The following is an 11,165-nucleotide window of genomic DNA, read 5'->3' on the forward strand; positions in this document are numbered from 1 at the left end:
TTTTTTTTATAGTACATTAAAGAATGATCATGTGACTTATGTACAGGCCAGATGACCTGTAAATGTGGAAAAACTGTTTCCATTGCAGTTTCGTGAAATGTTCCTTTTTCGAATTGCCTGAAAAACCACCTCATGTGAGCGTAATTTTGTTTTTGCGATATATGGGAGTTTTTGCGAAATTTACGTATTTCCATTGGGCGTATTTTCAATTCGCAATTTCAATTTGCACAATTAGAACAGTAATGGAAACGCGGCTAATGTTAAGTATAAGGAAAAGTAATTAGCACTGCATATAATCAAGAGATAAAGCATTGTTTATTTCTTTAGATGAGTTTAGAAAAAAATATTTGTTGGACTGTAACTGCAACATACAGTACAAACATGCATGCAAAACTCACACATGCAAATAAACATGGAGGAAACCTGGGTAAGAGCGTCTGTTTAGACACAACAGTGTGTGTCAGACAGAAGGAGGGGGAATCCTGAAATCCAAAACTGATCCAGTTAATCTGGATGGAGGGGGGCGAGGCAGACAGCGAGCCATGTGGGACAGCGGCTAGTCAATCACAATTTAGACAAGCTGCAGCAGGCTAGCCTAGAATTACTGGAGATTATCTTCTGAGGGAGGTCAAAGGGGGAGAGAGAGACGAGCTGATCCCATAACAATGGTGGGAAATGAAATCTCTCCCAATCGCCCACTCTGATCATCTCATATATCACTGATGGAGTTGCTATTTTGGACACAGTGACTTAAATCGGTTTGAAGGAGGAGAGAGAGACACGTCGAAAGAGGAGCGTCGTCAGCTTCCGAGACGGCTGCGGAGCTGTTTTCCCGCTCACACCCTCGCAGACAGGCTGGGATAGAGACATCCATTAAATAATCATCCGCTGGTGAAATATTTAGTGCAAAAAGGCGCACGAATAGATAAGGATCACCAGTGAGTGGGAGGAAGAGAAGTGTCAGTGTGATCTCGGGGGGGATCTGGGTGAATGTGTGAGTGTGTGTGATCTCGCCCTCTAAAAACCCAGCTTTCCTTCCTGCCCAGTCCTGCAAGACCTTGTCTCCACAAACTCCTAAGATACAACCGGTTTGAGATGCTTGGGTTTAGCAGGTACCTTGAACTGGGTGTCACACCCTCATTAAATAATCTGAGAGAAAGTCCTTCCATTTTTGCCAATAATTTCTGAGGCTTTTACCCAATCTTAAACCCCACTGAATGTTAGACGTCGGATGGCTGCTCGGACTATCTTGGCGACTTACTGACAATGTGGCTCTGGAGTAGCTTGCTTTGTGAGGCCGAGCAAAAGCAATCGCCATCCAATACTAGATTAGGAACTGTGGATTGGCAGGCAGAGAAAACAGCTTTTATGCTTTACAGAGTAAATCAACAATAGTTTGAGCCTAAAGGAAGAAAGAAAGAAGGTCCTCATGTGTTTCTGACCAACACAGAAGAGTGATAATAAAACAGTGTGAAGATATGAAACCTGCAACCAAGTTTAACATCCAAATGTGGCCAGAATAAAAAGTAAGTATAAACAATACGGCTGTAAGTAAAAATGAGCAAAGGAGAGCACACCAGCTGAAACTAGCTCATTAAAAGAGCATATGTGTATTTTGTGGCCAGAGATTTTCACTTGGCCACCACATCAGTGCAACAGAAAGCTGGCATTCACTCTCAGACACACATACACACAATAACACACTAAAAAACATGTATGAATATGGTACAAATCATGCTTTGTATAAAAAATAACAGAGAATCAAGTCTTTGCCATTAATTAATAATCAAAGCAGTTATAATCGTCTGTGATTAAAGGGTTAGTTCACCCAAAAGTCTAAATTAGCCCATAAATTACTCACCCTCAAGTCATCCTAGGTATATATGACTTTCTTCTTTCAGACAAATCCAGTCGGAGTTATATTAAAAATTGTCTTTGATCTTTCAAGCTGTTTAATGCCACTCAGTGGGTGTTGCATGCTTCAGTCCAAAAGCAGTTAAATAAAACGTGCCCATCTATAAAAAAAAAAAAGTACCTCACACGGCTCCGGGGGGTGAACAAAGGCTTTCTGTAGCAAATCGATGCGTTTTTGTAAGAAAAATATCCATATTCAAAACTTAATAATCACTTTAATGTAACTTGCGCTCACTGTTGTAAAGGAATGGATATTTTTCTTACAAAAATTACCCCCCGCCCCGGAGCCGTGTGAGACACTTTTTTAATGGATGGGCGCATTTTATTTAACTGCTTTTGGACGGATGCTTGTAACACCCGCTGAGTGGCATTAAACAGCTTGAAAGATCAAAGACCATTTTTAATATAACTCTGACTGGATTTGTCTGAAAGAAGAAAGTCATATACACTCACCCTAAAGTCATCCTAGGTCAGGGGTAGGATTAGGGGTGGGGTTGGGATTAGGCAATCAGATAGCGATTTCAACGAGGGGATGCATAATCTGGCAGGGGTGCAGAATTCGGTACAACACCGGTGTTTGCAGCCGACACCGACTGAGAAAGCACTAGTTTAGTAATAAATATTTTAAATGTCTCCTTTTCACCTGACGCATTCATAATCATTACTTTTGCATGGAATATAGGCTATAATACGCCTAAATGCTTATTAAAAGATGGTTTAGTAGGTTATTATATTAATCAATTTAATATAAACGTCTAGTTAACTAGTCGGGGGTAGGCCTGCTTGGCACAAGGAACCGATCCATTTTTAAAATAAAATGCTATGACATTACGAAATGTGCAACTGCAAGTCACGTTGTATTGTATGGGGTTGCTATGGTCTTTTTAGGGGGTTGCTGGAGCACCTGCTATCCCGCCGCCCATAGGTACACTGTACTGGGTACAGTTGACAGAATTGTCACTTGCCTAATCGGTCATTGTTGCATCGCCACAAAAATTTATTATTTTCACGTCTTTTTAAGTCATTCGGTACTCGTGCGCTCCAGAGGCACTTTTTGTGCGTTCAGTCACATCCAAAGTGCGCGCTGCGAGTACCAAATTGAGCTTGTTGCTCATAAAGGGTTAGTTCACCCAAAAATGAAAATTAGCCCATAAATTACTCACCCTCAATTCATTCTAGGTGTGTATGACTTTCTTCTTTCAGACGAATCCAGTCGAAGTTATATAACCACATAGCGGGTGTTGCATGCATCCGTCCAAAAGCAGTTAAATAAAATGCGCCCATCCATTAAAAAAAAAGTGTCTCACATGGCACCGGGGGTTGAACAAAGGCCTTCTGTAGCGAATCGATGCGTTTTTGTAAGAAAAATATCCATATTCAAAACGTAATAATCACTTTAATGTAACTTGCGCTCACTGTTGTAAAGGGAAGCAGTTCTGGGAGCATGACGTATGAGGTCAGCGCTGCACATGCGCCGGTGAGTCTCATGAAAACCAACGTTTGTTAACAGGGGCAAAGGAAGCAAACTTTCCTTACTGTAGCAAAGGAAAACCAGTCTCCTCTTGGCTTATATTGGGTGTTGCATGCTTCAGTCCAAAAGCAGTTAAATAAAACGTGCCCATCTATAAAAAAAAAAAGTACCTCACACGGCTCCGGGGGGGGAACAAAGGCTTTCTGGAGCAAATCGATGCGTTTTTGTAAGAAAAATATCCATATTCAAAACTTAATAATCACTTCAATGTAACTTGCGCTCACTGTTGTAAAGGGAAGCAGTTCTGGGAGCATGACGTATGAGGTCAGCGCTGCACATGCGCCGGTGAGTCTCATGAAAACCAACAAAAAAGTCTCTCACACGGCTCCGGGGGGTGAACAAAGGCTTTCTGTAGCAAATCGATGCGTTTTTGTAAGAAAAATATCCATATTCAAAACTTAATAATCACTTTAATGTAACTTGCGCTCACTGTTGTAAAGGAATGGATATTTTTCTTACAAAAATTACCCCCCGCCCCGGAGCCGTGTGAGACACTTTTTTAATGGATGGGCGCATTTTATTTAACTGCTTTTGGACGGATGCTTGTAACACCCGCTGAGTGGCATTAAACAGCTTGAAAGATCAAAGACCATTTTTAATATAACTCTGACTGGATTTGTCTGAAAGAAGAAAGTCATATACACTCACCCTAAAGTCATCCTAGGTCAGGGGTAGGCATATTCGGTCCTAGGGAGCCGCAGTCCTGCAGAGTTCAACTCCAACCCTAATCAAACACACCTGAACAAGCTAATCAATGTCTTCAGGATTACTAAGGCTATAGGCAGGTGAGTTTTGTTTTCAGGGTTGGAGCTGAACTCTGCAGGACTGCGGCTCTCTAGGACCGAACTTGCCTACCCCTGACCTAGGATGACTTTAGGGTGAGTAAGTTATGGGCTAATTTTCATTTTTGGGTGAACTAACCCTTTAAGGGTTTGAAAGTGGGACCCATTTTTAAGTGCCATTTTTAGTAACAGAATGGAATGATTTTCATGACTTTTAGCTATGTCAAGAAACATGCATTTTTTGCCAATTGATAGATTTTTCTAGTGAATCAAACACACTTAACTAGTACAGTTAAATTCTCAAACAATAACTATCATGAGCCAGGAATTATAATACAAAATGTGTGACCCATGTAGTCTGATTCTTGAACAAATACGACTTACAAAATGATTATTTTTAGTGAATAAAAAGCATTTAGTTTAAACCAGTGTAGTCTAATTCCCAAACGCATGACTCTTACAAACTGGTTCTTTTTAGTGAATTAAAATGTTTAAAATAATTTATTGTTTCCCAATTTCTTAGGAAATGACTCTTATGAGCTGGTTTGATTGAGTAAATCTACTCCACACTCTTAAAAATAAAGGTGCTTCAAAAGGTTCTTCAAGCGATGCCATAGAAGAACCATTTTTGGTTCCACAAAGAACCATTCAGTCAAAGGTTCTTTAAAGAACCATCTCTTTCTTACCTTTTTATAATCTGAACAACCTTCTTTCGCCACAAAGAACCTTTTGTCAAACAGAAAGGTTCTTCAGATGTTAAAGGTTCTTTATGCAACCATTTAGACAAAAAGGTTCTTCTATGGCATCATGAAGAACCTTTATTTTTAAGAATGCAATTTCCGAACATATGAATCTGAATTGAAGTTGATTCTTAGTAATTAATTAAAAACATGTAGGGCAAGCAGTGTAGTCTGATTCCAAAACAAGTGCTAGCAATTCTTTTTAGTGAAACTAAATTAGCATAAAGAGTGCCTTGTTTTATTCGGATTCCTAAACAATTCATCTTATGCAGTGGTTCTTTTCAGTAAATCAAAAATATACAGTATAAGTGTAGTCCGATTCCCAAATGAGTGAATCTTCTGAGACATTTCTTTTAATAAACAATTAAGCAGTTACTTATTCTGACTCAATTACTGAAGTGCTTTCATCACGTTGAAACAAACTGTACCAAGGACTGTTACTTTGTCACGTCATGTCAAGTCATTAAAGGTCAAGATAAACACATTTGAGCAAGAATTCAATAAATATGAAATGGAATATATGTCAGTAATTACATTCTGTTGAAAACTCCTGAGGACATTAAATGCAGTAAGAACTTATTTCTTCCAAATATTTTTTTTTCCTCAAAAGTGCCTACTAAAAGAACTGCTAATGGAAGAATAATGGTTATAAGGGATCCGAATACATTCCTCACAATTACCGTCCCTGGTAATCATAAATATTAGGCAGCAATGAAAAACCCTTAAACTACATTCAACACAAATTTCCAGCATTCAAGTTACTTGCCCGTCAACACCACAAGCAAAAAATCATTTGAAATGTGACATATTGTAATGTATACCTCTAAATACAGCTATATTGCACATGCTTTTCTCTATATGCCATCTTCACCATTAGACCATGAGCTCAGTATCCATATAAATATTCACATCCTGGCACAACACACCCATAAATCCACACAGTGCAAACACAGGTACTATTAGCGATAGCGCAAACACACTGATGCCTCATGTGCTACGTGCGCTCACACACACTCATATTACAGCCTCTTATTTGTATCGGGTTCTCAAACTATACTTGTCATGTCCAACAGAGATTTCACATTTCTCACACCTCGCGCATGACATCTGTGGACTTCTCACCCTTAAACGTTAACTGAACGCTGGCATTACCATCTAGACTCTCCATCTTCACGTTTAAAAACAATGCGTTAAGTGCATTTGATCAACCTTGGAAGTTTGCATCCTGTAACAGTCAAAAACCGAAGGTGTGGCTGCAGCAGATTATGAGCTTTCCCTGCCCGGCTTTTTTTTATTGTTATTGTTTTTGGCTCAGAAGCACGGAGCGCTGTAAACCTTCTCTCATTCCACCTTCCAATCCCCCTGCTTCAGATAACACTAACCACAAAAATCCAGTGGAACCAATTACCAGTCCTCCCGATGCAGTATACCTTGCAAATCAGGCCTTAACCCTTTCGATAAGCAGGTACTGCAGACTCCGACACAATCTTTTCACACCGACAGGCTACCTCTGATTTGCACTGGATGATGTTGAATTGTCAAACTAAACTACTGATGGGCCAATCTGATTGGTAAAACATTGCTGAGAGATTGAGATTTACATTGCTTGAAGAAAATGCAATACTAGGGTAGTTTCCAGGGAGTTGCTATGATATTGCTTAAGGAATTCTAAGTGTTTTATAGGTTCCAAATAAGGGGGGGGTTTGCAGTAATGCCGTAGAAGAACCATTTTTGGTTCCCCAAAGAACCTTACAGTAAACATTTCTTAAAAGAGCCATTTTATTTTTTAGTGTGAAGAACATTTGAATAATCTAAAGAACATTTTTCGACTATAACTAACCTTTCTATGAATGTTGAAGGTTCTTTTTTGAACCATAGATGCAAATAAAGAGGTTTTATTTTTAAGACTAAGTATGAGCAAAAGTGGTCAGTGCATCGACATATAGTGCAACTGCACTTACGGCGACCCGAGTTCGATTCCCGTCTCAAGGTCCTTTGCCGATCCCACTCCCCTCTCTCCTCTCAGTAATTTCCTGTCGTCTCTCTACAGTCTCCTATTTGCATAAAAAGCCCATAAAAATGACTGTATCCTGAGAAAACCATTTTGAAATCGGACATTTCGTTTTCATAGAAATGGTATTTCAAAATCTTTTAGCGGTCTCCTCCCCCTTAGCAGGGGGTGTCATATTACAAAATGTATTGCAGTCTTTTAGAATCAAATTTTTTTATAATCTTGACAAAATACATTTTGTCTATTTTGTTATAGACGTAATATTGAGAGAAAAATGTATAGATTTGTGACAGAAATGCTTAAAAATTTTCAATGGATTTTGGGTGGCACCCGGTGGCTGTTTTTGGTATAACGCCTAAACAAAATTGCATATGAACCTCAATTTTTTTTATATCAACTTAAAATTTGGAACACAACTTATGGAGACATATGGCTTTAATTTTATATCAATTTTGTATTTTTAACTATTTAAAAAATATATATATTTTATATAAAATAAAATAAAAATAGTACAATACATTTTCTTTACAGTAAATTTAAACTTCTATAACTTTTTAATACTTTCATTTTATTAAATGATTTCACTTCTATAATAATCTGCTAATTGTCTTCTTTAAAAAGAGACCAACCTTAGGTCTGTATTCATAAGCGTTCATGAATTATAATAATTTAAGTTTGGATAGTGCACTTTCTCATGAATTTTCAAAAATGGGGATGATAGTTAAGGGGTTAAATGTTACAGAACAAGAAAAGGTGTGAGCAAAAAAGGCAATGTTTATGCTTGGTTACACACAGAGACCTTTCTCACACCTTTTTACTAGTGCAGGTCATGTTTCACAGGCCATGAGGGTAAAAATAGTCCTTTGGAGTTTGTTCATTCATTATAATATCGTTATAAATTACATTTGATCACTCTGACTGGGAAGCTCAGGACATGATTGTATATTTGTTTAAAGAACGTTACAGGAATACAAATATTATTTATAAAAAATTTAAAAAAAAAAGATCTGTATAATAAAAATTTGTGTTACATTTTTAAAAATGTATTGACAGTTATGCACTTACGGGTGAATCTTTACTTAAGAAATGTCATAATTCACCACCATATTGAAAGAAAAAATGTATATATTATCTTTTTTATGCAAAATACAGCCAAAGTCTATGCTTGTATTTTAGTTTCTAAAATTAATAAATAAATAACTAATATTAATAATAATAATGATAAAATAAGCTGACTTAAATGCAAAAATTGTCCTAAAATTTTCCTTATGCAAAACCTATTTTCTTTTTTTTTTTTTTTACTCGATTTTATGGGGAAATATGACACATTCTGGACATTTCATGATCGCAAGGGTGAATCTCATAAAAACTCTTAAAGAACCTTTCTTTTCTTAATAAAGACATCCGATGGCCTCTTTGCTGAGGTCTAAAAAGGTGGGGAGAAGGTTAAATGCACTTTCTAAATTTTAATCTAAAGATGAATGAAAAACTCATGAGGACAAAAAAATAAATATCATGGAAAAATGCAAAAACTGTCCTAAAAAGTACTTTATGCCAAATCTATATCCCTATTTTTTCTTCTTCCGATTTTAAGGTGAATTATGTCTCATTCTTGACAGTTTTTGTGAAATTCACCCTTACAATAAAATTCTATGGGGCAAGTGCACTACATGCACGCTAAATCAGTCTCAAGGGACCTTTCATTCATTCATGAACACATCTGATGCCTTGCGTTGTCGTATATAACAAGTTTAGGCTTGTACACCGAGCCACACTTAAAACAGGCTGCGATGTACAGTAGATTCTTCAGATTCTAGAAACATCAATAAACCAAAGACAGGTCACAGATAACAAATAAACTTCCCACAGTGAGCCCTAACCAACCCCACCCACATACACACACACATATATATATAACATCTAAACCACTCTAGATTTGCCCAAACGCACTGCCATCTATTAGAGGGGGCGTTGAGAAAGGTTTATTACACAAACTGATACAGACACACATTGTGTTTGTTTCCTCCCACACAACTTTCTATCAACTGGCTCTTGAGGACACCTGGGAGAAGATGAATATGCGTACGTGCAACTGAAAGTCTGAAGAGACGTCTCTCTTACACCCAATCGCTTCATCTGTCCCATTTGTCGAGGATGTGGGAGAACGAGAGAGAGTAGCACTTACCGGGTGTCTACCCTGCGGGTACATGGTCACCGGAGGGATGCCGGCTATTGGTTTGACGGCCAACGCGCTGACCCTCCGTACTCCTGTGTCCCCCCTCCACCAGGGGACAGAGCCCCGGACCGAGCTCGGGAACCTGGCTCTGTTCTTTCCGAGCTGCAGAAGGCTGTCAGTGCATCCGACAAGGGGGTCTTCCAAAAACAGATCCCCTTACTCACACTTGGACTGGATTTCCCCCCAGAATTCCCTGACGTCCCGCTCCGTTACTGTCCGGCTCTCAGTCCGACAGATCAGGAGAGCAGGAGGAGCAGGGACTTCCAAAGAATCACGTCCAGCTATCCCCGGTCTCGTCCTTCTGCAAATGTCCCCAACAAGCTACAAAAACAAACACATTATCTCCATTCGAGTCTTCCAACCTTGTAACAGTACCTCAAAACTACAGGGCTTCTTTTCTGAGGTCTAAAAAGGCAAGGAGAAGGAGGAACAGGCTTTGTTTTTAATCTAAATCTAGAGAGGAAGAAAAAAACACACAGGAAAGCAGGAAAGAACAGCAGGTCACTGGAAGATCCAGCAGGCTTTTCAACAGCGAGCCCTGGACTGTAATATATTGTGCCTGTTGGCTTCAACACAAACACGACAGCCTGCTCAAGCTGCACTTAAGGTGGACCAGGCGAGATAGATAGAGGATAGATAGACGGAGGGATAGAGACAGAAATAGACACCAATACATCCGTACAACCAATGATGCATGATTTCTTGTCGTTGCATTGAATGGCCGATAGATTCATATCACCATACAGACCTATAGGGAAAATAAACATGAATTAGATATCTTTCTCAGAGGGCAAACTGAGACATTAGCTTATATTTTTTGACTGAAATAAAAACACCCCTCTTACCACAGTAATCTCTGACGTGTCGTTTCTAGATCAGATCTCAACAAATGTCTCAAACTGTGCTCAGATCTTTTAATATACACTCAAATATTTCTCATCATATTTTTCAAAGACCTAATTATCTGAGCCATAATACCTACATTCGTTTATTTATTTTAGAGAATATAATCTTGATTATACATTAAAACATTATAGTTTAAAATGATACAAAATAGGACATATGTAAACTGTATTGCTATATTGTTATTATATAAAATATTACTAATTATACTGTTTAAATGATATAAAATTTGAAATATATATCCCCTCTATATATATATATATATTGCACACACATATATACAGTATATCTATACATACTCAAAAATAGAATATTATAAATTATATATTTATTTGCAAATTCTTTATATTTAAAGAATCATTTACTTGAATACTTGCTTATCATTTACTTTACTTACTGTAAGTCAACAGTTGTCTCAATTTACTTTTCCTAAGGAATTTTGGAAGAAATATCGGAGACAAAATTCATACTTCAATGAAGCATGACTGAAATCACAAATAAGTCTCCTGAGCTTTGAAAGAGCAACCTCTGAGCAATTAAATTTGCCTCAGGGGAGAAACAAATCAGAAAATAAGGGATGTAGAAAAGAGAGAGAGCGAGCGAGAGAGATGAAGAATGATTCAATTTGCCAGCAATTCTGTGAAAGCACCGTGTGTGTCCAACCCCATATTTGCACGTTCGCCTCTGACAGACAAGCATTCATCTGCCCTTTGAGAAATAAACTGGCAAATTTAGTTGTGACTGGAACACTTACAACCTTGATTTTTCCAGAGCATGTTCACGTCACTTGTTAGTGTGTCTGAAAAGCACATCAGCAAATTTCAGTCATTTTAATAACCCAGTCATCACTACCAGTATCGTCCTCATCCTTCTCTTGTTCTGCAACACCTCTCTGGTCAGGGATTGCCCTAATCGCCGTTATCTAATTGCGCGGATTAGACAGGTAATTATTCACATGACTCTCTTCCTTCAACCTCTTACTGATACCTGATGAAGCAGGCTGAGTACGAACAGACATCATGGAAATGACCGACGAGACAATAATCTG

At 38.2% G+C, this 11,165-nt stretch overlaps 1 protein-coding gene across 1 annotated transcript in view; it reads right to left on the minus strand.

The window, feature by feature from the left end:
* Nucleotides 1-9,779, minus strand: part of tle2b (TLE family member 2, transcriptional corepressor b) — a 66,396-nt gene extending 56,617 nt beyond the window's left edge. The window contains 1 exon segment of the mRNA XM_071582403.1: nt 9,164-9,779. Within this exon segment, the coding sequence (XP_071438504.1) occupies nt 9,164-9,187 (24 nt within the window). The 5' untranslated portion in view covers nt 9,188-9,779.
* Between the last annotated feature and the right edge of the window lie 1,386 nt (nt 9,780-11,165).

The sequence above is a fragment of the Sinocyclocheilus grahami genome, unplaced genomic scaffold (assembly GCF_001515645.1).
Source record: "Sinocyclocheilus grahami isolate Dianchi unplaced genomic scaffold, SAMN03320097.WGS_v1.1 scaffold169.1, whole genome shotgun sequence".
Lineage (NCBI taxonomy): Eukaryota > Metazoa > Chordata > Actinopteri > Cypriniformes > Cyprinidae > Sinocyclocheilus > Sinocyclocheilus grahami.